This window comes from Nestor notabilis, unplaced genomic scaffold (assembly GCF_000696875.1).
Source record: "Nestor notabilis isolate BGI_N333 unplaced genomic scaffold, ASM69687v1 scaffold15548, whole genome shotgun sequence".
In the NCBI taxonomy this organism is placed as follows: Eukaryota; Metazoa; Chordata; class Aves; order Psittaciformes; family Psittacidae; genus Nestor; species Nestor notabilis.
Window position 1 is genome coordinate 1 of NW_009940783.1, and position 27,675 is coordinate 27,675.

General features: G+C 39.3%; 2 protein-coding genes across 2 annotated transcripts in view; both read right to left on the reverse strand.

Annotated features, from left to right (window-relative positions):
* Window positions 1-142: 142 nt before the first annotated feature.
* Window positions 143-2,631, reverse strand: LOC104410396 (cell cycle control protein 50C-like; the record flags this gene model as incomplete). The annotated part of the gene is made up of 3 exons (XM_010020543.1): window positions 2,419-2,631; window positions 1,504-1,614; window positions 143-244 (listed from the first exon to the last, which is right to left on the reverse strand). Coding segments are annotated over exons 1-3 (426 nt in total), but the record flags the coding sequence as incomplete, so codon positions are not given.
* A 1,112-nt stretch (window positions 2,632-3,743) lies between these two features.
* The window catches only part of CMSS1 (cms1 ribosomal small subunit homolog (yeast)), a 29,852-nt gene continuing 5,920 nt past the window's right edge, over window positions 3,744-27,675 (reverse strand). The window contains exons 2-11 of the mRNA XM_010020542.1: window positions 24,906-24,914; window positions 22,749-22,840; window positions 18,011-18,082; window positions 14,896-15,025; window positions 12,334-12,393; window positions 11,538-11,640; window positions 10,026-10,086; window positions 9,142-9,229; window positions 7,326-7,414; window positions 3,744-4,007 (exon numbers count right to left, since the gene is read on the reverse strand). Coding sequence (XP_010018844.1) covers window positions 3,924-4,007; window positions 7,326-7,414; window positions 9,142-9,229; window positions 10,026-10,086; window positions 11,538-11,640; window positions 12,334-12,393; window positions 14,896-15,025; window positions 18,011-18,082; window positions 22,749-22,840; window positions 24,906-24,914 — 788 coding nt within the window. The 3' untranslated portion in view covers window positions 3,744-3,923. The remainder of the gene's footprint in view (window positions 4,008-7,325; window positions 7,415-9,141; window positions 9,230-10,025; window positions 10,087-11,537; window positions 11,641-12,333; window positions 12,394-14,895; window positions 15,026-18,010; window positions 18,083-22,748; window positions 22,841-24,905; window positions 24,915-27,675) is intronic.

Consider the following 27,675-nt stretch of genomic DNA (forward strand, 5'->3'; position numbering starts at 1 on the left):
CCTTAATAATTCCTTAATAATAAGGAATAATAATAACTGTAACTTAACACACTTTCAGTTACACATAGTTAGCTCTCCATATGGTCAAAGATGCACTTGACGGAAATACTTCAGATCTCATAATATAAAGAAGAAAACTTACATTTACGTTTCGACCCAACAACTGTGCATCACTTCTTGATATCACATATCGACGGTGGTTTTGGTAGAAGTTTTGGAGCCCATAGTACATGAAAACATCACCCTAGAATTCAAGAATATAGTCCTTCAATAAGGTAAGTTCATGCTGACAAAGAGAAATCCTATTACTTGCTAAACAAGAGAGGGGAAGAGAGCACTCAGTTAATATTTAAGTGTTGGTAACTTCGCTCTAAGCAATTACTTCAGGGGACACTGGCTACAATCTAGTCTTTATCCTAACTAAAAGTCCTAGTATTCTAGCACAAAATTAAACATACTTTAAATCACCAAATGAAACCTAAAATAAAAATGCCTGATTATTATTTTCCTCAAGATGGCATGGCTGGCCGTGACTCTGCAATGACTATCAATAATTTCATGGAGACAGACACTTTTTTTCCACAGAACGAGACGCACAAAAAAATTCAAAAAGCACCCATTAGCTCTTAATTCCTTCAGATTATTTGAAAAATAAATCTGCCTCTCATCAAGTATTTGAACTCTTCAGGAAGTTTAGTGCTGTGATTCAAAGGAGAATGCTAGGTAGCCAAATACAAGCAGTAAAGAGGATTATTGAACTATTAAAAAACATTAATTTAAATAAATTTCTCATCTCCACCATCAATGTAATCTGAAGAATTAAAGAGTATTTCAACAGCCTCTTCAGTACTAAGAACCCTAAAGTGACCTTATGATTTAAATTGCATTGTAATTTTACGTGATCATTTATGCAGTACTAAGCATAAGATCTCTTTGGTGGAACATGAAGCATTTTAACAGTCTCAGAAACATGTCCCAGTAGGTTAGGACAGGAAATGAAGGATACTTTTCCCAAAAGAAACTGTAGAATGACATTGCTAGACTTGAATTATTTCAAGGACCTTGGGGATTAACGGTATAGCCCTTGTAAAAAAGCCTACAGGGATTTACTGATGACAAGTGGTCAGAGCTTCAGATTTTCTTCTCATTTGAGAGCTCAGCAGTGCAGCAACAGCTAACCCCAGGCAAGGACAAGGGTCTGCTACTGACTCAGAGCGACAGCGAGAGAAGTGACCTCCACAAACAACTACCATTTCCTTCATTCCCATCTTCTCCTTGGACACCTCCCAGTGAAGGACAGAGGTAGCCATCTTGTTTATTTTTAACATGTATCAAAATGAATATAAAAGGCAAAAGTGTAAAATTTTGAGTATTTCATGTTTTTATAAAGTAGAAAGAAAATTTAGCCAGGAGCTCTACAGAGCAGAAGTAGGATTTTATCATATAGGATATAAGTAACGGGAGGTACTAAGCAACTTGAGTTGGCTTCTTGCATCCACTTACCAATATATCTTCGTTTAGTGTGAAATTAACAGAACAGTGGCACTCCTTATTCCAATTAGAGGAATTTTCACGGAGTTTTGAACAATCTGAGCATTTATCTGAATAATCAATCTGTCAGAGAAGTGAACAAGCAGACATATTGTAACAAAGGACATGCACATAGGAAAAGGTTAGTGTTTTAGCTCCAAGACTTCTCAGAGCAGTTTTCTTCTAAGTGACTCTGGACTGCCAAAAACATTGTTAAAAATCAACAGAAGCAGAGAATCAGGACTTGGCCTCAATGAACTTCACAAATTTTATCCCTAATTTAAAGCTGGTTTAGAGCCTTTTAATGACTGTTGCGGAACCTCCACAGCTTGTCCTTGGCAAAGGACTGCTGAGTGAAGAACACTTCTGCAGCTTCATGTGGCTGACCAAGTAATGCTTGACAAATCCCCATGTGCAGCATGGCCCACCCCTCTTAGACAGCCTGGACTTAGTGCTGAGTGTCGGCTCCAACCGCCACAGGTCTACCCAACCTTGCCTCCAGGAGGCATTTAAACATCAGATCTCCCCGCATTTTAAGATTTTGCCCCAGCAAACATTTAAGTTCTTCTAATACCAAACGCTATCAAAGGGATTAGCTTTTATTTCTTCAAAAACCCCAGGAAATAATAGCAACATTTCAGATATTACCAGTGTCAGAAATTACTACCCATATTTTAGATATTACCACCCAGTTAACCACTCAGATTTTATTTGTGACCAATTATTTCTGAGGATTTTCACAGGAATACTGGCTGCTGGACACGTGTCCAAGGCATGAAGCCATTGCTATTATCTTTTTCCAGAAGCAAAAATACAAAGCCTTTTCCTTCCAAGCGTAGCCCAGTTTCCTTTTCATAGAATACCTAAGAATGCCACTCCCAAGCAAACCTGGAAATCTCTGACGCTGTTTGCAGACAGTATGAGGCAGACTCCCACAGAGAGGCAGAACATGCCTGTGAGAAAGAAGGTGGAGAGCACAGCCGCAATGGTAAGCTGGGGCTTCCAAGCTGGTAGTCTCTGTTGTTTGAATGCACTGTTATCCGGGCATCTGGAAGGACACGCTTCTCCTTCTTGTGGAAGAAAGCTCATCTTGTTTTTCATTTTGTTCTTGGTGAGAGGAAGTAATGCGCTGGAGAGTGTTTAGGCTGAGATACTGTCCTTACTGTTGCAAAACTGTATTGTTTGTTGAAACTTGCATTATGGCCAGGAATTACTTATTAACTGGATCTTTCTCTTCCTCATTTTCTACAGTTGTGCCTGGATCCCCATAATCAGATTGCACCAAATGACTGTGTACTTTGGTCAGGGTGTCCATCTTATGCATACTGGAAAACCTCTAAATATATTCTTCCTGGTCCACAGTTCAGTAGGATTTGTTACGTCTTACTCATTTGCCAGCTATACTGGAATTTTGGTGTCGTCTCCCTTGACTTCCATAGCTGCCCAGCTAACAGGCATGGCATACAATGAAAGGAGCCCTGCTCCAACTCCACGGGATGCCACTGGGGAGGACTGCAGGTGCTCAGACAGCACTGGACAGAAAACATTGGTTTGAAAGACTAAATAAATCAATTTTCTTAACCTACTACATTAATTGCTATTGATTCAGATGCAATTTAAAGTGTAAAAAGGTTACATGTTCTTTATCACAAGGGCAACTCATTCTCAAAACATCTAATTTGGATCAATGGCTTTCCAAGATGCCGATGATTTGCTCAGCTCTATACATCTTGTCCTCTATTCCCTATTATCCACAAAAGACAAAAGAATCACCCAGGGATCATGTCCTTTTAATTTAAATGGACAAACAGGAGAGTATTTTTTGCACACTTCAACAGTTTAACAAAAAACAAAATCTCAACAGAACATACAGATAATTTATCATGTAATAGAAAAACAACAGCATTTGGCCAGCTCTAGAACACGTATGTTTCATCTATCTTTTTGGCAAATTACTGAAATTCATACAACCTTTCCAAAGACCCCTGAAGGCAAGAATGAGATTACCATTCTCATGAAAGAAGTACATGTCTCCTTTAGGACAGCAAGGGGAGATAAGAGAAAATAGAGCTGTATAAAGGGCTTTCAGACCCAGGTGTGCTCATCTTTGAAGTCTTAAAAGTGACATATAGTAGTAGTAAATCTAGCAGGTGAACACGATGTAACTCTGATTTCAGTATCACATTTTTCCTACGATAAAAATACTAAAACTACAAATGAAACTTCTGGTTTATTATTAAAACTCAGAAAAAGTTGCAATGTGCATTCTTTCTGTATTGATAGACCTCTGAAAAGTCAAAATTCTTGATTCCATCACCTGATAATCAATTTTCAATTGCAGGCAAGAAAACAGTAAAATGCAGCTGCAAATTATCTCCTTGTTGGTAGAACCATTAAAAGAGTCCCAGCTTCACAGACCCCTCTCTGCACAGCTTTATAATACTCATCTCCAGTAGGTCAATTGTTTCTTTCTTTATCTGAAGAAAACAAAAATCAAAGAAAGCATCACGAGTTACTGATAATGCTTTAGCTAAGCACCAGTATGTATTTACTCAGGCATCTTACTGCAGGACTAGAAATTAAAGAAGAGGTTCCCATGCAAGGTCCTGAGCTCTCGAATGTTTCCATTTTGTAAAATCTCTCAGCATTTGTCCTGCAATTCTGAAGTACAACTACGGCTTGTGAAGTCCCATCTAACCTGGCTACAAAAAAGTTGTTGATAAAGCATGCCATAGCAAGAGGTCTGTCCCAGGCTGCAAAATCCCTAAGGATTTTACAGAGTGTCAACCAGTATCAAGTAGTCCAAGGGCAGTACTACACTGCAACAGCCACAGCTGCATCTGTGTCTGAGACACGTCAATGAAAGGCAGCAGGAAGGTCAGGTCTACATGCAAAATACTTTGGTTTATAACACAGATAATGGCTGTAGCTTACTACTTATCTAAAGATAAGTGTATTCAAGAGTAAATATGAACTACATATTTCAGCAGGAACACAAGATTATCATCATGGTTAGTACAGAGTCTCCTTATAGCTCCCTATTCCCACTTACAAAGAACCTATTTGCATGTTTTCTCTGAGGATTACATCCTTCTGAGCCTCCACTTTGCACAGGAACAATGATGTGACAAAGCCTGAACAATTTCTATTCCACACTGGATGTGCTACATAAGAGTGAAAACAGCTGTCTTCCCATCCCAAGCCCATTTCTTACAAACCTTTTACTTTCATGAGGCCTGAAACTTAAACTTTCTCTACTTTCAAACTTCCTCAAGGCTCAGTGTTTGTATTGTTTGCAGACAATACAATACCGTACTGGTTTCTAAAAAACTACTCCATTTGAATCTTACAAACAACTAATCTGAGGAGTTGAGATAGCTCTGTATTGCCATCAACCTCTCCACACGAAGATTTCACAGATGGAAGCTTGTCCTTTGGTCAGATCAGAAAGTATACAATCAATTTTTATTTAAACCTCTATGCATTATAGTGTAACTCCTGTGTGCCAGGACAGAGTCTGATAAACTCATTCACTCTCCCTGGTTTCTTTGTGAGCTCTCTTTTTATTATTTCCTCTCTCTATTGTTTGGGACAAATGAAATAGGAGACACAGAAACAAAGAGAAAAATCTAACAGCATTAACTAATGACATGTTGAAGCAACTGAGGGAGCAGTGGATCAGGGCACCACTCATTATGTGGGTATGATGGGATACACGACTGCCATGTGGGAAGATTCATGTGTTTTTAAATTGATGTATATATCAGAATATACGACTGTGTACGTAATTCTCCACTGAACATCAAGTGAGTACAAAACCAGCAAGTAGAATGGACACGTGCTTCCAGCTGTTCTTGCTTCCTGTGTAATTACAATGAAATTTAGCAATGCAACACCTTAGATATGCAAAGAATTATTGACAATTGAGGTGTGTACTGAAAATAGGTCACTATGACTAATTTCTATTTTTAAGGGTACAATTTTGCCTCCACAATTAATCAGGGATGCAAGAAATTAGTACATCAAACTGCCAATTCTCTAAATTACATTCTTGGTACTATAATTCCTCTCTTCTTTGCGAAAACTTACAACTACTCCTAGCACGTATTTACAATTTTTATACAAGTAGAATAGTAAGATCCTCTGGTCACTAAGGCTCTATTCCATATTTCAAGTCTGCAAGTTGCCAAAACATCCCATTGGTTTCTACTCTGTTAAGATGCCTTGTCTCCAAATCATCTTTTATTGCTGAAATTCCTTATAAATAACTTTCAGGAATCTGCCTGATGCTTGCAGCAGGACAAACAGCTCCACTTACATAGCTCAAGATGTCAAAAACCTTTCTGTATGTTGTTACCTGAGTCAAGTACAGGTTTGAATGCTCTTTTGTAATCACATATTCACTATTCTGTAATCAGGAATGAATATCTATTCCTTATGCTCACAATATATATGAAGGTGTAATATGCCTTCTTACTTGGTTTTAACTTGAACTAAACCATAACATTTTATGCTAAGAGAGACTTAAGCTTTTGCCTTAAAAAAATTCATCTGGAGTCATACAATTTTTGGCCTATATTCCTAGACAGACATGCAGAAATACTGTGATACTGCCCACAGAGCTGAAATGGATAGTTTGGGTTTGCAACAGCTCAAAATAAAATCTTAGCACTATATCTTCAGGTTTTTGAGGTCAATCACCTATAGTCTAGTGTATGTATATTTACTTCAGTCGATTTAAAAAACCCATTACACTGCAACCAGAACCTTTTGTACTGCTGTCTGTGAATTCATATTCCCTGTTCTTTAAAAACTTACCCGGAAGTGCAAATACCATACAAAAAGCCTTTTATGTATTTACCAGAAGAGGGAGCCTCCTTGCCTCAAAAGCAAAGCTGGTGTTTGTGTTACTTCATTTCTGCAATGTTGGGTTTTTTTGCAGGGTGCTTTATCTGAGATTATTAGAAACATGTATCTGTGTAAATGGGACTGTACAATACAGCAAATTCAAATGCATAGACAAGTGCAGAGAAGGATTAATGATTGATGATTTATTTCACTTGTGAAGCAGCTTAATGTCTGTATGAACAAAAAAGTCTCCTTTCTCACTGGAGATTCTGCATGTCAGCCTGCTCCAAACGTGCAAAAAAGTGGAAACAGTTTGCAGAAAACTGGGAGCTTTACAACAACAAGTGATGGAGGAATCTGCCTCCTTCATTCTCTCTGGGTAGATACTAGCTGATGTCCCACAGCATATGGTGAACACGCCTTGTCACAGCAATAAATGTGAAAGCTGGATTACAGAAATGAAAAGAATGGGGAATTATCTTAAACGGACTTTACTAATGATGGATGGCTCTATGCAGTTTGTACTGTACCTCTTGCCAACCCTCACCCTACCCCCAAAGGATAGCTATCTGTAGATTAACTCACAAGAAGTTACTTGCTCTCAGATGGAGACAAAAGCTTCTCCCAAGTTTTCTTTAGTTTTTGAGGAAACTTTTGCACAAAGTCCTCTTATTGAACTTCCTGAGAACAGGTAGAACAACCACCTAGCATAAACAGCAGAAATTCACAGCACAACTGTAGAAGTCACAGCTAAGACTTGCAACAAAGAAGGAAGAAAATCTTCCGAGAATACAGATTTCCCAGTCAAATGTTGGCTTCTTTATGTTTCTAGACCGCTGAGGTCAGTTTTAGAGAAAGAAAACCGTATGTACCAAGACCCTAGGCATTAGAACAAAAAACTAATGAATACACAGTATATATAATATATACAGGTGCTTATACAATACCTCAGGGATATCCATCATTCTCCTTAGTTTCTGATCTCTCCAGTTCCAATCCAGAATCATGTATTTTGTGGAGTCTAAGCAAAGGCCATCTAAAAAGACAACATAAATTTTACTACCAAGATAATGCAACATGTGCTTATCAAAATTATTTTTGGCATTTAAATCTTTTTCTGTCTGTTTCCAAGGAAACTGATCTTTGAACACTTAAGTATTACATTTGCTGGTTGGAAAACTAATGCACTGATACTGCAAACTCCCTTAACCACATAATCCCATGCCTTTTTGGAAGACAAACACAAAAGCAGAACAACTACTATTGCCAGGCTTGTCAAGAGCTAACATCCTGCCAGAAAATAATTCCTCAAGCTTCCTCTTGAAACCGCAGAAGTTGAATTTCCACAGCTGAGGAGGAGCTGGTAAATTACAAGGACCCTAATCTGAAAACTCCTGTTAATGGGAACTGACAATGTTTAGCAATTTACAGGACTAGGTGCTATATGAATGTGAGTCAGGTCAGTGGTGCTGCTGAACAATTCCTTTATCCTCAAAATAAATGGTGGTGAAAGAAGAAAACTGGCCCTCCACCTGTTGTTCTGTTTTTCCCTGGTCTTCTGGTGATGGCCACAACTTTTTCTATCAGTTCTGACTATTCTCCATTCTCTAGTGAACTGGCACTGTTACACTAAAGCATCAAAAAAGGAGTCAACCTTAAGACGATATGCCTTGTGTCCCTGCCATAAGCTGCCTCCGCACAACACTGAATCATAGAATGACTGGGGTTGGAAGGGACCTTAAAGAACATTTACTTCTAACATCCCTGCCACAGACAGGGACGCCTTCCACTAGACCAGGTTGATCAAAACCCCGTCCAGCCTGGCCTTGAACACTTTCCAGGGATGAGCATCAACAACCTGTTCCAGTGTCTCACCACCGTCATGCAAATGTGCTTGTGTGCTGAGCAGTAATGATTTCATGTTGATGGAGGGCACAGGAAGCAACAAAACTATGCTACTCCTGTACCCTTTTGGAAAGAGCAATAGACTCCCAATCCACAGCTAGTCTCTGACCTTATCATCTTGTTACTATGCTGTTTGTTTTTGTTAGTGTACCTAATGTCTACTAAGTAAATAAAAATATTCAAAAGTTAGGAAAATGAGATTTATATAGCATAATTATTTTCATTACAGGCAAATCAGAAATAAAATCAAATCATCAAGCAAATCTTTCGCCCACCCCTCACAAAAGTTTACACTGAGCTCAGAGTGACATATGATACAAGGACTTCTGCCATTATTTCCTTTTGAATTACTTGCAGTGTTTGGTTTCCTGGAGCTTTAAATCTTACACCATGGTTTTGCAATCACTTTCATGTCAGCATAAATCAGTATTTCTGCCAAAAGAGGAAGTCCCCCACCTCTGTCTGCTCATTACCTGATTTTGTGTGCACACTGGTTTTGTTTTAATTGGGAGCAGTTCTAATTGGGCTCAGTTCACTGAGCTGCCAAACAGACTCGGGCTAGCACAAGAAGCAGGAAGTGGGAATAAGTGGGCATTGACTAGGGAAGGGGGGAAGCATTACTCTGCCTTTCTCAGCTAATACTGATTTATGACAGCTCAAATTGATTGTAAAATCAGCTACTACAATCTTGACCTCAATTTGACTGACATAGTAGAAGTGGAGAAACAGAACTCTATAGTTTAATGCACAAATTCACAGATTCATGTCAACCTCAGCACTTCAAAACCAATTCAAGTCTTGCTTCTCATGAGTCTAAGTATAAGATACCTTCAGAGAAAACCCTCCTTGTTCTCCTACCTTGCTCCACTAGTGCTTTTACTCTGCCAGGAGTTCCAACCCCAATGTGGAACACGCCTTTTTCCAACATATTCATCTGTTCTTTAATCTAATTTGAAGAGAGAAAGACAAACCACAGTAAAGCCATGACTGTTTTAGAATTTCTTCTCAAAGAGGTGCAAATAACTTCAAGATCTCACGGTATCTCTTTCTAGAATATCATTAAATATCAAACGCTATTCATCTTTCAAACTGTCGAACTGATATATCTGGGAAGAAGTTTAAGAGATCTAACAGCCAGCTGAGCATCACACTTCTCTAGAAGATCAGTCATTTTCAACTTCGAAAATCTGCTATTGCACCAGCTATTTTTGGAGGCGAGAACAGTATGCTTCCTTCAGCATCTAAACAAAGTCTCTGGAAATATCTGGAAAACTGGTAAAGTTGAACTAGCTCTGAACTCCCATAAGATGAAGACACTGGAAAAGGGCGAAATAAAGCAAGTGACATTTGTATGTTTGACTCCATTTATATCAAAGGCCAAATACCCACTCACTACTTCCAACATCCCCAACATTTTGTGCCCTCCAACACGTATGGGTATCCAGGCATCCAATGGGCAAAATGCAAATGTGGCTGCTAGTACAGTTTACTTCTACAAACCTATGTGTGAGAACCTTCTATTTAAACAGGCAAAAGCCATTTGAATGAGTACCTCACAAGAGTGTGGAACATCTTTAAAACATTGCAAATGTATAAGCATCTACATTCTGCATAGGACTGCACCAGAGCTATGGGAGATGGTGTTTGGCTAAATTCCTCAAATGGCAACCAATGCTACCAAAGAACACTGTATGAAAGGCACTATTGCTAAATTCTATCAGAATTCCCTGCAGCTCTCTTACCTTTATGTGCTTTGCAAACAACTTGAGAACTCTGCAGTCTCCTTTAAATGCTGTCATTGACCTAGTAATAAAAATATGGAAAAAGGAAATGCAAGCATCAGGGCTGCGATTAAGACCACAGAGGAGGAGAGCAAAACTAACTGACATTTCTCAGTGTGCTTGAGACACACAGTTCCCCAGTGATCCCTGCTTGTACTTTGAACGCTGTGTACATTCCTGTTTGTTGCTTGATCAACAGTCACCAAGAACTGGACAAACATGACAGAATATATCAGTAGGGGGCAATGTTCAGATAGCTTTTCAGCTATTTAATAATTAAGGTCTGTGCTTTTGTAGCTAACTTAGTTCAAAACTGACTAATCAACAAATTCTAATTCAAAAACATCTCAGCTACTGAGATACAGGCATGAACAAACATGCATGTGTGTGCACAAAAGGAAAGATCTGTGCATGGACAAATCTATGTTTTACAGAGTCTTCCTGCAGCGTGGCTGCTGGGGAAACCTAGGCTGCCAGAGTCCTTACTGCAGAGATCGCCCATATTCCTGTTACCCGAACTTCACTTGTCAGAAAACCTCACTTGTTTTTCTGACACTCCATTTTGGCACACAGTAGCAACTCTATGTTCTGTATTAACCAAGCAGAAGGCAACATATTCAGTACTTACTGAATGCCATTTAAAGACAGCTTTCTCTGCATGCTTTTTGCACTGCACCAAATTTTCAATTTTCTCCTGTGCAAAGCTAAAAGCTTATACACAAGTATACAGACAAACCACTTAAGTCTCAGAGGGCAGCATCTGCATGCAGGGGCTAAGCACTACTAACACATCTGCCGTATCTACGCTTCTGTCTGTGACATGGAGTCAAACTTCCCAACTCTCCATCTTATGCTGAACTGACAGAAAATCACAGGAAATGGGGTCAAGACACAAAAGACAACGGTGAAATTTGCGAGGTATACATTAATTCATCAAAGTCATCGAGACTTCTGGAATGAGAAGGGGGAGGATAAAGAAGGGGAAAAAAGAGGGCAGGGCACACTGAAAATCATCTCTGCACAGCAGTTTTGCCAGGCTGAGCTGAGACACACACACACAGATCTGGAGGCATTCAGTCCAGATGCATGCGGTGGCACTTGAGGCCCCGGAATGGCATGGCCTCATTGCCTTTGATGCAAAGTCATGATTTCTAGCGGTGGCTCATGGTGTTTTATGGGTTCGCTCTGTCCCCAGATGTAACGTGTTGCATGTTTCCCCCACATTGGTTACACTTCATTTTTTGTTTTTAGTAAAAACAGCACTTCTATGCAACTGAAGTACTGTTATTTCAACCTAAAACCAAACACCAGACTCCCACAACTTAAAGAAGCAAGGGATATTGCATCAGTTCAAGTCAGTGAATTTGTTGGCTAGCAGAGGACAGTGTCCCAGTTTTGCCTTTATGTCTGTAGTTCCAAGACAAAACCTCTGACCGACTGCCAACCTCAACATAACATTTGCTATCGACATACTTGATGAGTTCCAAGCAACGAAGGGCAGAACTGCAGATAACCAGCATCACCACCGACTTCTTCTCCTTGTGGTTTTTACGGAGTTTTGCCCACTTAGGACAGACTGCAATGAAAAAGCCCGTGTACACGTACAGAGAAAGTAGACATGCCACAATTTTAAATTACAAGAGTACATGATGAATGGTAGCCAGCAGCAAGAACTCACATGCTGACTCCTATTAGGTCTGGATCTCTGGCAACACTTTTACATTTAGTCATGGCTGAGAAATTGGAAAATAAAATGCCCAAAATAAATAAAATCCAGAAATATCACATAACTGAACAAATTAGATAAGCATTAAAAATCAACAGTTCGTAAGGTGACACTGTCTTTATTTGCCACATATGGCAATTTGTATCCAGAAAATCAATTGAAAGGAAACATTTACCAGACCAGAAGTTCTATATAAATAAACAAAAGAATAAAAATTCTCTTGGTTCATGTCAGCAGACAGCTGCAGGATTTTTACTGTAAGATAATACATACACCTATTTATGAAGCCACAATAAATTACTGCCAAGTAATCCTTAGCAATTAAAAGAAACCCTACATTTTGATACAAAAAAGGTGATAGAGTAAAACAGAGACAGAAAAACAATACCTGTCATGAAGAAAAAAAACCTAACCAGACCCTTGAAGTTATTAACACTTAATAATTAAAAATATTTGGAGGTACAGATAAAAAATACAATAATATTGCATTAACAACGTTTTCCATACAACTTTCATCTCATCCAGACCAATGTTTTAACTCACTTTCCTTCAGGTACGACGAAAAACTGTGGGTGAGATCATTGGCTGGCAAAAAGCAGGAATCTGAAAACATAAAGGAAAACGTATTTCTGTTGGTGTATTTTTAACAGAAAAGGGAGCATATATGCTTGCAGCATAACTACTAGTTATATTAATGAAATCACAAGCGTGTTAAAATCCATCATCAATAAATTACCATTTGTGAATCAAAGGTTAATCTACCCACGATGCAATAAATTTGCACATCACCCAAACAATTCATAATGTGTAAATGCAAGAATCTATCAATAATCTACGTGTCAATAAGTTTGTTCCTCTTTCTGGCCTTTCATATTGTGATAATCTAACTATGTTGATCCTAATGGTAACACCTACACTTAATTTTAACACCTTCCTCTTCCTTTATTTCCCAATGACTGCCTGTCTTTTAACCTGGTCACTATGTTAACTAGTTAAGTCTTACAGGAGCTTTGTGGCAGACATTTAACTTTAAGTTTCATATAGAGGCAGTAGAGAAAGACAAGGTCCTAACACGTTCTTTGGAAGGTCCTTTCTCCAGTGTTTATCTAGAAAATCTAAGATTGTAAGAAGGTGATTAAATTGTCTGAAAACTTGCCATCTTTGTCAAGGGTCTTTGCCTGATGGAACAATATGCTCCCACAGAGCATTAACAATTCTGTCTTCCGGGACCCACATATTTGTCATTATTCTGCATGAAGCACAGCACTTCAGGGTGCCTGTCTATGGATGTTTGCTGACATATTTTAACTAAATTAAGAGGTTTCCTCAGACATTATTCATGTTCACGTGAATGGTGCATTGTGGCAATGCTGGCAGCATCAATCCATGATTTCCATTGGAACAGACAATGTGACAAACATTGGTCTGTAGTTTATATCTGATGCCTGGCTGAAGTCTTGCCTGTGTATTTTCTTGATCACAACCACTCTACATCACTGTATCTTCCATTTAATGGGTGTTGTCTTGCTAAAAACTTTTATTTTGCATTGATTCCTTTTATTAAGCCCAGAGACTGTCATTTACTGGAACCTCAGCTCCAAAGGGAATGAGCGTACAACTGAAGGATCAGCAGCTGATTTTTAGAATTATGTTTAAAAGATGATTCTGTGGTGGTTTCTAATAGATTGTTTCTAAAGGACATAAGCTTCAATCACTGACTCTTCACCAAGAGTCTAACCACACTGGAGTATTAACAATTTTAAATGAAAGTTTCAGAAAGGGGGGAAGAAACATTCCAGACGGCAGCAAGAGACCCTAGACTGCAGCAAGAGACAGTGCTGTCTACAAACCTGACCTTCTGGACTGTGTCAATTAATAAGAACACACAACTCCAAGTAGTTGCTTGTTATTTGCCCAGTGCTTTGACATGAAGGACTTGACAGCTGTAGAAGTCTGTAAACTCCTCAGCACTCTAAGCCTCCAACTCCCAGCATAAAACCACAAAAAGTATATCCATCCAACCCAAGAGCCAATCCATATGGAAATGAGTCATTTCACTACCCTAAAGGGCTCTTTTAATAAGAAAGAAACCAAAGTAATTTTGTTATTTGCTAAAAACCCTAAAGGTCTAAAAATAACGCAAGCTTTTCAAAGCAATCTGCGTGGGACTTCTCCAGGCTTTCTCGAGTCAACAAGAAAGCTGAACCTGCCCTGTAGAAATAAAGGTCAACCTATAATCATGGATGTTAAGGAGAATATTTAGGTAGAAAGACAGGCTTAAATATTAAAAGAGAGATCACTGCCAAGCTAGAAGGCTCCCATACTGGGCACAGGTCACTATGAGTTCAAGTATCAAAGACTTATCTATGTAGCTTAGTTAGCAGGCTCTTTGCTCTTCATGAGCACTGCCAGCAAGTAACGGACAGTGCCTCCTCATCTACAGTATAAGCAACAGAGAAGTTCATTGTTGTCTTCATCTCTACCGCAACCTCCAGCTGACAGAAGCTAACCCTGCTCTACCCTGCTTTGCCTTTTCTATCACAAGCTTTTAACTGAAGACAAAATACAGGAAACCAAAAGGGTCCTCGTCATGCTTAAAACTTGATCACTTTACACTTGGACCAAAACTGCCATCTCATTTCATGCCACTCCCTGAAAAAACATTGCATTCAACATATGACCATGTCAGAATGATGTCTCATTACTTCTTTGTCTAATCCTATTGTCAGCCCTCCTAATGTGCATCTGGATCAACTCTGATAATCCCAGAAATAAAATATGTTTTCAGTCTCTCAGCATCTTGGAAGCTATTATTAGGAATCATATAATTTCTATTAGAAAACTGAGCTCCTGAAATTAATACTTTGCAACAAAAGGACACATTTAAACAATGTTCCCCTTCATTTCCGTAACTCCAAGAAACCTTATTTATTCTAAAGAAACTAACCTCTACTTAAATATAAAATTAACATATCTTATAAGAATGTATTTCCATAAAAAGTACAACTCAAGATCTGTCCCAAAACTCCTCTTTCTTCTGCAGAAAAAGAACTCAACAGTATCATGAAAAAGCATTCTTTAGCTATTAAATATAGAATAAGTTACCTGACAGCTTTAATTCCTCCATTTCAATCACTGAACGGTTTTCACAAAAATGCTGACTAAGCAGATTTTGTAGATCTGCAGGAATACCAGGTTTTGGAGTGGATCTTTCCAGAATATCAGAAATTTTCTTCTGAAAAAAATCCAAATAAAATGGGTAAGTATGGCATTTCTATAATTGCTGCTCTTTGGCTAGCTAACAACACTGTAAATAAATGTTCCTCGATAACTTTATATAGTTACATTGGTTTAATTACAGCTTAATTAGAAAAACATATTACAATAGGACAAGATTCCTGTCATCTTAAGTGATAATGCAGACTTCAGATGCAAGTTCAGATACTTTGATGAGATCGTGTGTGAGCCTGAAGACAAAAACCTTGTGCACTCACCTGAACCGAAAGCTGGTTTGTGAGTTTTGCTATTTTTACACTTGACTATCAGTTTGAAAATCCAGGGGGGTTTCATAACTTATTATTTTTAAAGCATAACAACAGGAATCATGTGGTTATATGTGTCTTGTTTATATTTTGATTCAAACAAGGTAACTATCTGTCTATTTGGAAGGAAACATGACTGGCTATATACACAGAATACCAAAAAATAGTGATGAAAATAAAGAGCTCACAAAACCAGAAGTCAACTAGAAAGAGTTCAGCAGCTGCTCTGTTCTTCCAAATGTGTATCTTGTAAACCAAACTAATAATTTCTAGAGCCTGGATATGAGTTCACAATGATTGTGTTTTATACCTTAGGAATGTTAACAAATATCTGGGTCTGAATTTCAACTGAAGTGGAAGTGTTGCCCATAATTAAATGGATCATGGAGATAGAATAGCCATGGGTTCCTGTTATCTGAATGATCTGCCAGCCTTTAAGAAAACAGTAGTTTTTCAAGGATAGCGGCACCCTGCAGACAATGGCAAGAATGTGAAGCCTCTCTTGTTCTCACTGAGAAGTGATTCTTCGGGAAATGCCACACTAAGGTTTCTCAGCTGTGTGAGCTAAACTGAACTTGCCTCATGAGGATGCATGGAGGCATAAGCTTAGAAGTGCAAAGGAGCAGGAGAGTGTGGGAAGGATGGAGCAAAAGGGGCATGTATCTGGGAGACAAAGTGAGATTTCATAGACAGATGAGGTGGGCCTGGAAGCATTTTTGCCAGCTTTGGAGGGATGGTGGGTACCTTCAGTGCAAACTCCTCAGGTTGAGGTCTGGGGCAACAAAGATAAATGGAAATTTTGAAGAGAGCTATAACAGGAATTTCAACATAGAGGACAGATCTTCTTCCATCCCTCTTCCCCTCACTCTATCCCAGCACCCACTCCCTCTTTCTCTTCCATACTCCAACACTCTGTCTCTCCCTCTTGCCCAATATACCCATAATAAGGGGTAGAAGGCTCAACAGGGAAGAACCATATAGGGGTTGCTGAAGACACTCCACCGCACAGTAAAGGCTGACTCTCCCAGCCATCTGCCACTTTGGCTACTGCCCATTTCACCTCTGCTGAAAGCCAGCAATGTGTTTGCAAGGCCCCAAATGAATCTTTAACTGTGGGATACACGAAGATGTACATAAGATACACCTTATGCTTTCCTCTCAGTCTGCCTTTGGCCTGGTGCAAAGCCCTCTGCAGTCCCTGGAAGACTTTTCACTGGACATCTGGCTGTTAGGCAGGTTTTTCAGTGCCTGAACCCATAGCGTTCCTTTCTTCCCGAGATTCGCCCTCATTTGGCACCACTGTATTTGTCTGCCATGCAACAACTGTCTTCCCAAAGAATGACCAGAAACCATCTGCAGCACACATCATTTGCATGGGGCCCACAGCTGAACCTCTTTGTTGTTCTTCCTATCAACCGCTGCTCTTGTCCAGCCCCAGCCCCAATACCTGCCTCTTAAATGACCCGCATTTGGGAACCTCTGATTTAGCAGACAGCAAAACAGAACTATCAGGCTCATTTTACTTGGCAATTCAGCATAAGGTGCTATTCCACAGGACCACTATGTCATTTGTTGGGTCTCTTGGTTCCTTCAGGAAAATTATGGCACCCTGGAGAGGAGAAGCCTGATACTAATGAGGAATTCCCTAAGAGCAAGAGCAAAGACACCTGAGCAAACTCTCTTCCTTCAAGGAGAGCTATGGGGAAAGGTTTCTCATGCAGGATGTTTTATGTTTTTCTTCCAATGCATTCCAGATGCTTAAAAGCAAAAGGTTGGGGTTTTTTTTTTCCCCCTTTTCCTTACTTTGAGAGAACACTTTGTTTGGAACCCATAGATCAACCTGAAAAATATTTCCTGATGGATTTTTGACAGCTGTGTATGTCAACTTAGTGGCCTAGCCCCACTGAAACCAAAGGTGTAATTAAGTGCCTATTGTTTGCCTGAGAATGGGGTCTTTTTGTTAAGTCTAGTTCACCAGTCTCGGTTGTGGGATGCTTTCGCTCTGGCAGCAGTGAAACAAGTACTGCAGTCACCTCTGCCAGAGCTGCCTTTAAAACAAAATCCCACTCTTCCCTCTTCCCATTCCCTGGATGACTGAGAGGCCTGACATAATATAAAAAGGCCACCTCTCAGCCTTGTGAAGGAGCCAACTATTTACAGTTTGTCCTGAAGGACAATTAACTTTCCTGGTACCATATAATTTCTATCTAGACTGCAGAGTATGTTTGTTGTTAAGGATGAGGATTAAGCATGGCGAGAGGGACAATACAGGGTATTTATTTATACAGTTATGCTATGAGGAGAACAGCAAACACGGACAGTTCTTGGCTTAAAAGACATAGCAGCTGGAGCTTGACCACACTTCTGAAATGGGGCAGATTCTGCAGCAACTGAAATTCTACCTTTCTCTGATTCAGTTACATTTTTCCACTGTGCAACACCTCCAAGAGTGGTGTAGACATATACAACCTTTGTGCAGAGTACAGATACACTGCCCCCGTTCAGGTTAGGAAGGGGTATTTTGAATGAAGTCAAAAAAGTAGGAATTTCTGTTTGTGTCTAAAAGAGGTTCCAGCATCGTGACCATGTTACTTCTTATCATCACAAGGTTGTCCCAATTCTATAATAGCACATACACCCACTGCCCAGTCCCCAAACACTCTCTAGGATGTTCATACCTTCTTTCTTTTCTTTGCCTTTACAGTAGTCTCTTGTTTTTCTTCTGGCTGACTTAGAAAACACTCTGTAGGCTGCAAAGCACATATTAAAAAAAAAAAGAAAGAAAGAAAAAAGATTCAGGTATCTGATCACCTATGGTGGGGAAAAGAAGTCACCAAAGGGAGCTAGGAGTGGATACAGAAAGTAAAATGCTGTTAGAGAAATAAAAACAAAACCAAGCTTCCCCACTTACAGAAGGGATCACATTCTTACAGTTACATGTATCTGGAGTCACTTTGGAATTGAGATCTATGTTGTAACCAAGACTAGAATAAAAGAACAGAAAGTTGAAACATACAGCTTGTAGCCACAATTCCATAAAATGGTGAAAAGCAGGTTTCGATACATTAAAAGAAAAAAAAAACAAAAACGTGAACAAAAGATTTCACAAACTTCGTATTTTTAACCTCTATTATTGTGCGTGATTGTTTGTCTAAACCTTGCCAATAGTGCTCTACAATAACTGGGTCTAAGGTGATCATCTAGACAGTAAAAGATGCCATGAAACTGGGCTAGAATAATTGGAAACAATCATACTCTGGATGTCCTTTTGTATTTGTAATGCAAAATTTAGGAAAACATGTTTTGAATTTGTTCTACTCCATTCTTGTCTCCCCATAGCAGGCAGAGTCAAATACACACAAGAAAAATACATGGTGCATTTCAGAATAATCTTCATCCAATATGTATTGCTACCATTAACCCTCTTTTGTGCCTGAGTGAGCAGGTTGAATTGGCCATTTGTACCAGAGTCCCTGTTCACATAAGCTAGGTTTAGGATTTGTCCTTAGACACCTAAAATGGTCCAAACCAGAGGAAGTGAGGCACAAGCTTTCCTTGTTTTGAGCAGAGTGATCCTTTTTCTTTTGCCTTCTTAGGGCCTTTCACTTCATGGAAATGCAAATTCATCTACACAGACGGGCTTTAGAGCTAAATAAGTGACGTGAAGAAGAGCAATGGGAAAACCGGCTGAGCTGCAGGAAAAAGCTCCTTAATATTAGGATGCATTTGGCTGGAAAAATCTGCTCCTGTGAGAAACCATGGAGAAGTCTCATCATATGGAGCATTAAAAGCTCAGGAACAGCAAATCCAGCACTGCTCCCTGGGGAAAGCCTGGAAGAAAAGTATAAGCAGAAAAGGGAGTCCAGCTGAAAGCCAGAGAAGCTGCTCCTTTGTTCCCTTGTGAAGGCAGCTTCAACAGGCAAGTTCACAGAAGTTCAGAGCACCTGACTGAGCCTTTCTGAGCTCTCCTTGCACTTCCCTCCCCTTAACAGGAAGACACTTCATGACAACCAGTACTGTATGACCCTACCCAGCACTTTGTGGCTTTCCAAGCTCACTCTCATATCCTTATCAGAAGCATATTGTGGAGTTCTATTGTTCACACTATGCCTACATTTCCCTTTTTCTCTCCACTGCCCTAATTTGGCTATAAAAAACAGGATACCACCATGCTTAACACAAACAAATCACCTATTGCTTTCTGCACAACCACAGCTATTGCACTTGCAAAGGCAGCAATACTGTATAGAAGTGGCTATGAAACTGGTTGAGATTTGAAACCGTACTTAGGAATGACCAGAGACAATTTGGCTGGGGACTGGCTACAGCCAGCGAAGTACCACTAGAGCTGGATCAATACCTACCCATGAGCAGTGATAGGGACCATCTCTTGCCTCAACAAGAAACACCTGTCCCTGTGATTTTCTCAGGAATAAACATATCATCTTCACTAGAAATCAAGGGAATTACTGCAACTAGAAACTCACTTCAACTAATAGTTGTTGCAGGGCTAAAATAAGCTTTTTGCTTTTATTTTTGCTTGCTTTCTTTTTAAATAATCTCTGCACTGACTCTGATTCAAGTGCTTTTTAAACACCACTATATGTTTCTTCATTCCTATTCCTACAATTAGCATTCCCAGACACTGGGACTGAAACAGAGCTACCTTCTGCCTTCAGTTCCTGCTCTACCCTTATGCATCCCAGCTGTCCATAGATACATAAAGACCACTTGCCAGGTGTTTTAATCATAAATTCCACGTTCAACGTATTTTATTCGCAGAACAAGCCTTTGGATTGGTTTAGTCAAGGGATAGTAACAAGCAATCAAAAAGCCAGAAATAGGCCAACCTGAATCTCTTTCTTCCAGTAAAGGAATGATGTTTCTCTATCCTAGGAAGTGCTACTGCTCTTTCAGCATATTGAAAAATGCTACTCATTCACTTCAGGCCCATTTCTCCCTTCATACACATAGTGAATTCTTTTACATAAATATGCAGAACTCTCCGAACAGGTATCTACATGAGAAAATACTAAAACTCCGGCACAGAGCTGAAAAATTTTCTCCAAAAGAATCAAAATTTTCTGACTGATACCCCCTTCATTCAGATGTTTAATAGTATCACCAAATACCATTGCTTCTTTTTTGAAGGCCATATACAACCCATTATTTCAACAGCAAAAAAAGTACAAAGCAGGCACAGAAGCACACAGCAGGCTTGTAGCCAAAGCTTGCTTCTTCAGAGAAGCATGTTAAGACTCAAAATCATCTCCTTTACAACAGCATATATATATTTAGGCATAGTATACTATTAGCCCAGCAATAATAACTCCACTTTACTCACACATTAAAAATAATGCTGTAAGAAAAAGAGAAACTTCACGGTGGTGAATGGCTGCAAGCTTATATATCTTTGACAATCTGCAGTCTAAAATACTTAGTCATCTGATCTAGACTGAACTTCTGACCCTTATCCAAATGTTAGTTGCCTGCCTATTCATGCCACCGTTAAGAAAAGGTCATTTGCATGTTTTTCTTATGCAAGACACAGAGCAGCCAACCAACTGGTTTTTGACATGGCTCCCCTCTGCTCTGTGTTTTTATGCTATTTTTACATGGAAGTTCTTAAAATGCAGAAAACAGGAAATTTGTGCTGAGACCAGTGATTTATGAACTAAAATGTCATAAATTCCTTGTTTGTTAATCATAGGCAGAACATAAAATATTTCCTGCATTATATTTCTAACAAATTTTTTTCTTTACATGTTGCCAAGTTACTGGAAATTCATATGCAGAGTGAAAACATTCTTGCATGTGTGTGGAAGTTTACATTCTAGGTCAGCCATATACTCCGACTTTCAGTTTTTGACAAAGTAAGCACATCAAATGCTCCATTCAGTTTGGAGACAAATTATTCATTTCATTGTAAGCCTAAGGACAGCCTGCAGACTAGAAACATAAATGTCTGCAGTTCTATTTGGTTGTCTCCAGACTGGCTTTAAGGTGCCAAGTCCCCTGCATAACACATGCGAATAAGGCAGGGATGAGTAAAACAGGTTATGTTATAAGCACCAAAACTACAGAACTACTAGCTTTCTGTAAATACATCTGATTTTGCAAGTGTTTTGCAAACAGGACATATCCATGAGTTTGAGCTCCCATAAAGCATTACCTCCTGGAGTTTTGTGGCTAAACATCAAACTACCCAATTCCAAAATGCAGACTAATATATTTTATATGACAGGAAGAGCTGTGGCTTGTGTTCTGCTGTAACTTAGCAGTCCCAGTCCACCTTGTCAGGATAACCTGTAATGGTTATCTTCTGTTCTCACAGAAAGGAAAGAACAAAGCAACTCCACCAAACAAATTGTCTTACCTTAGTTCTAAATGCTAAAGTGAAAGTAATAGTGATAAAAAGTGGCTCCATAAGCATCCTCACCGAATTCAAGTCCTCAGCATCTAACCCCCTGGTAGAGCATGTACAAACGTGATACAGCTTTCTCCTGTATTGCTTGGTTCTCTCTTTCCTAATCAAAATGTGGAACCAGTTCAGGTATTTATCTCACTTCACCTCTGGCTTCCTTGAAAAGACACCCCAAAGCATATTAATTGCTACTGTGTTGTTTAACACTTCTCTGTTACCAAAAAAACCCCATCCCTGAAAACGGTTTTCACTTGGGCAACTGCATTCACACAGTGAATTTACTATTGATGAAGAGGTCAAAATTAATATCTGTAACCTCAAGGAGAGAGAGTTGCCCATGTAATTTTAGCTCTTTGACAGCCATTCAGTTGATTCTGCTGTATGGTATCTGGAAGGCAGAAGAAATTTACCTTCAAACAAGAGATTCTTAAAATCATTTTACCTCTAGATGACTTGTTTTTGCTCTAGTTGGAGTGATGCTGTCTGTTAAAAACTTTGCTACCTTTTGCCTGGCATATGCATTTAATGCTGAACAAGACAGTTCCTACTGGTTTTAAAGGAAGCTTTGAGTAGTGAAAGGCTATGAAAATATCAATCCCTGTAGAACTAAATTCTTCTTCACTTGGACCTTGCACTGGGGACATGATTGGTACAGATGCTGTACAGCATATAAATACAGCTTTTGAGACATTGTGTGTGCAGGGAAAGGGAAAAGATTACAGGAGAGGACACTTGGTAGGAACCATCCAGCCTTTTATTGCTATGAAGACATGTTATAAGAGACAGGCCTGGCAAAAAACGAGTGAATTTATTGAAATGTACTGGATTGTGATCATTTCCAAACAAGGCAAAATAATTTAATAAACCAAGCTTATTACATGAAGAGATCAGATGAAACGCGAAGTAAATCATCCCTTTCCTGAACAAAAGGGGACTATGTTTCCTTATGCATTATCATCTCTGTGCTCTACACAATTGCTACATTTACAAACCTGTTTTCTTTTCTTTGTCATGGCAGGTTTGGAATCTGAATCCTTATGCGTTGCTGTCCCGTTGTCACTTGATTTCTCAACATCTTCATCATCTGAAAGATCAAAGGAGAAAAAAGAAGAGGTTTTGTTACTGTTTTTCAATCATTTTCCTATCTTTGCATTCAAAAATAGGGACTATGGTCCATAGGATCACTGTAAAAATACATTTTTCTTGCTAACTTTGCTGACATTTCTTTCAGAGTAAGTCATCTCCTCCTACTAAAACAAGTCTTGCAGATGAAGGAAGGAAAAAACCAAACACACACAAAAATGCATACAACCTCCACCCCCAGCCTCCATCTAAAAGCTCCAAATGCCTTGCTGCCACCAATTACCTAGAAGAGAAAAAGTAAAAGATTGTTATAATGTCCTATAAAAATGTATGCAGCCATTTTCAGCAAGTGCATTTTAATTGTGTCTCTCCTACTTCCGTAATTATTAGGCAAAGGCACTATACCCATAGTTTAAGCAGAATGTCCACAACACTGAAAAGGCTTGTGTTTTGAAAGAAAACTATTTATATTAAGATGTTTCTACTCATTTTCTTCTTCATCTGTTTTATCTACAAAGAGACTTTTGGGGGAAAAAATATCCACAGCAACAGTCTCCTTTAATAGTGCTATATTAGTGCTTAAGATCTATTGAAACGCAGAAGTTTCCGTTGGGGCTGAATTACTTCCCTGATCATTGCCTATGCATTATGATCCATGAAACTGAATTATTCAATTTCTGTATCTAGAGTATTTCAGCCCAACTGGTACATAGCCATTGTTGCAATCTCCTGTATTCTGGAGTTCTAAATTCACTTCAGCTTCAAGATTATTTATTTTTAATAAAGAGGAAAAGTATGATTTCTTAAGTATCACCCCATGCAGCCACTAGCTGTAAGCAGAGTAAACTGATGGCCAGAGAACATATGAGAGAGGGAAAACCAATTATGGCTGGTATTTCCTAATTCTATGTTGAAATAGGTACCTAATGAAAAAAAGTAAGTGGAAGAATATGTGAAAGATATGTCAATGAATTTAAGTGAAAGGAGAAGTAAAAGAATATGAAGGATTAAAAAAGAGATCTTTATTCATCCATAGATGCAACATCATATATTATATAGCAATAAGGCAGTGGCTTTGAAAGTCGTAATACAACAAAACAGGTAACAAAATGGGTATATGTTTATGCCTTTAAAGAAAGATACCATCTTGTAACTTCCACTCCTTTTCCCACTTTGAAAAGCTTGTGTAACAGTCAGCATCCTAAAGTTGGGTTGTGACAGCTGTTAAGAGCTAAAAAAAGTTTGGGAAGTTGAAAGCTAGTGAAGAAAATCTGAATGTTTTAGCAAGTTGGATATTGTCTGTCATGAAATCTTACTTGATATAGATTAGATTCCTGGCAAACTACAAGAGCTTTAGAAACAGAGCAGCAATTGAGAAGAGAATTTCTGTGCAGTACAACTAAGAGACTCCTAAGTGAAGGGGTTAGATAAGCATGTTAATGAACTTAGTTCAGACCAAAATAATCACCATGGAAGAAACGGCAGCACTTGTTTATATCTCAACATAGGATGAAGGCATATTCTGAAATCTTAAGTGGGCATCCACCAAGGAAAGCCCCTGCTTTCCAGATCTAGAGCAAATGCACAAACATTCACCAAATGGACATTGCAGCTCTGATGGTCTACTCGCTTCCTTCTCTTCACAGGCACAACCGTAAAATCAGCAGCTTAATGGAGTATAGCCACATGAGTCCTAGATCCCATGTGAGGTGAGTGGCTGGTGGCAGGGAAGGAGCAGGGATGTCACTAGTGGCAACCCTTTACCAAGGCTGTAACGTTACTGCGTAACTATAACATTAAGCTGCTGCTATAATTCAACCTCAGAGGATACTAGGTGGGTAGCCATTCTGAGACCTCTTCTCAGAGAACATGAGTAAGGGAGGTGAAAAGTCTAAATCTCAGGCTTACTTCTACACTAGGAAATATGTGGCACTGATCTCCACGGGTTGCCCTCACGAGCTTTTTTCCCCTCTCTTCCAAGGGACAAATTCAGACTGAGTGACTTTTCTTATGAGCTGCCATTTGGATCATGAGCAAGAAGAATGAACAACCATCCCCAATACAACTGCTACTGTCTTAAGAGTGTTCATCAGACAGTGGCTGAAGGTGAGAAGATTTCTGGGAAAGTTTATTGGCCGCTATCAATGGTGATATGGGTTTACCTTATTATAAATGCACAAAAAAAATGTACCTAGCCCTGTACAGCCTAACACATAGCAGCAGGAGAACAGGGGAAGAGAGAAAGCTGGAGGTTTGGGAGACTAACAAATTTCTTCCTTGTATTACAGCTCAAATATCTGTGCCAATATACTGGGTTCTTCCTTTCTGTTCTGAGAATGTTCGAGTGCTCCTGCACATATGCTTGCCCCTGCAGAGCAACAGCTCCTTCCACAGCCTGTTCCTCTCCGAAGTCACTGACCACTTTAGAATCTAAGATATGATGCAGTGTTAGAAGAAGCTAAAAAGTTACATCATTCAGCACACTCCTCAAAGTTTAAAAGGTGTCTTGGTAACTCAGTGTTACCACTGTGCAATAACATAGGCTTGTTTCTGTATCACCCTTCCTCTGGCAAATTTCTTGTGCTGCATTTTGGCAGGGCAGTTTCTGTGTTTGTGAACCCATCACTGACTTCTGCCTCTCTGCCCTGACTCCAGAGGTACTGGAGGAGTGACCAGCTTTTACACACACCAGCTCTATAGCCCTAAGGTCCTGGATGTGTTGCATCCAAGCAGGCTATGTAGTGATGATATAAATGAAGTATATCGAAGAAATCAGAACTAATCACCTGATTGTCCATCTTGCTCGCCATTCTTGAGCCACAAATGCCCATTCCAGAGTATATCTGTGCATGTCTCACTGAACTGAATTGCTGAGCCAGCTCTTTCCAGTGTTTCACACTGGAAATAAGTAAGAATCACATAAAATAGATTCAGGGGAAGCTGCAAGTGATCTTTATGCATTCCTTCTTAAATCCCACTTGGCATGCTCTAAAAGGCAAACAGAAGTCGCCTAAGTCTTAAATAACATCTTCTCTTTCCCACAACTAAAAGACACACTGCTAGCAGTAGCAATCTAAAACTGGACAAATGGTTTCCATGATCTGAAATAGCCTAACAAACAATGTACCACCTGTTCACTGCCCATCTGAGTTATGGACTGCACCTCTTGATGCAACGTCCTCTGCTTTCAGCAAGAAGCGAGAAGAAATGGAACAAATGTCCAGCCCCAGACTCAACAAACATCTGTAAGAACAGTTCAAATCTGAACATCTTTCTGCAGTACCTGAATATCTTTATTTTGTACAACAGAAGAACTTTTATCAGTTCCAGAAACAACCACTTACATCCCAGTCGAGACAGTAGCTAGTTTTGAGCTGTGAATATTTGTGACACGATGTCAGTTCCCATGATGACAGGAATGCTTTGTTGTGGGCATCGAAGTCCCACAGGCCAGATTCTGCCAACCATGTTCATGTTAAACAGTGTATCTTCCTCTGCAAATAGTTACCTTAATGTCAGGGGGGTTATTCATAAAATAAATCATAACTTGATGTGAATAAACGCAGAAGCACTCAGCTCACAGATCCCAAACACATCTGTATCAGAGCAGCACTGTTTGCCCTGCTTTGAGATGTCAAGCTGCCCAGACAACTCCTCTCTGCCAGAATTGGAGAGACCACAAATCCTTTCTTAGTAATAAGTTGGCACAAATGCAGAACCTAATTGATTAATACAACATTGACTTTCATCTCCCTCGTGGTGCAAGTGAGCAGGCAGGCAGGCGCTGATGGAATATGCTGCTGAAGGGGTGATGTTGTTCATCACAGCAATCCTCTGCATCTGCTTTCCTGTGACATGGACCTTACGCAACCACAAGGTCATCAAAGACATCTGAATGGTCACGTAATGCTCTCGATATAGAAACATAAATGTGAATTCCACAGTCCTTCACACTTTTACCTTTGGTACTACATCAGTGGCATGGCACATACTAACTGGCTTCCCAGTCATTAAGTATTTCCATTTGATTTTATTTTGAACCGTGCTGATATGGAAAAAGCCATTTGTGCTTAACACACATGCATATATACATGAATAAGAGTTTCTCATTTATTATACTGATCACCATTTAAAATAATTCAGTGCAGTGGTTTCTAACTTATTTCAAATTTAATATTGATATACAAACGTGTCTAAGTACATCAATATGCATACTAAATACGTATACATGTGCCTTTATTAACATACATGCACATTCAAACACATGCACTTAAGTAAGCATACAGATATTTAGACAATTTAGCAGGTTCCCTTCTATTAAGTAATATATTCACAAAGGATGTACATTTGCTTGGTTATTTATACTAGTATTTTTAAAGGCAGACAGGACCTTAAGGATATAGGAGGTAATTAATAAGAAAGCACAGAATAGAAAAATATTCTTTTGTGTACATACCTGAAGAAAACGGAGGAAATAATTTCCATTTTTTTTCATCAGGAAACTAAGTAAGATCAGACACCTATTTGGTATCTAAAAGACCCCAAGTGACAAAGGCTAATACGGGATAAGTTAATCTCTTGCAATTAAAGTAATCTCTGTGCTGGAATTTGGAGGAAACCCGCTTTACAGGTCCACAAGGGAGGCTCCCTCCACTTTCCTTTTACGTATCTGGCACTACCCACACTCTGAGACATACTTTGGGTCAGAAGTGTCTCTGTGTCTGAGCAGAAATCCCTGCTCTCTCCCTTACGCTCTCATCAGGGTTATATTTCAGTACTAAAGGAGAATCACTTAAACAAAACCAAAGTTTGTACTTTATTATTGCCCTCCTGCCC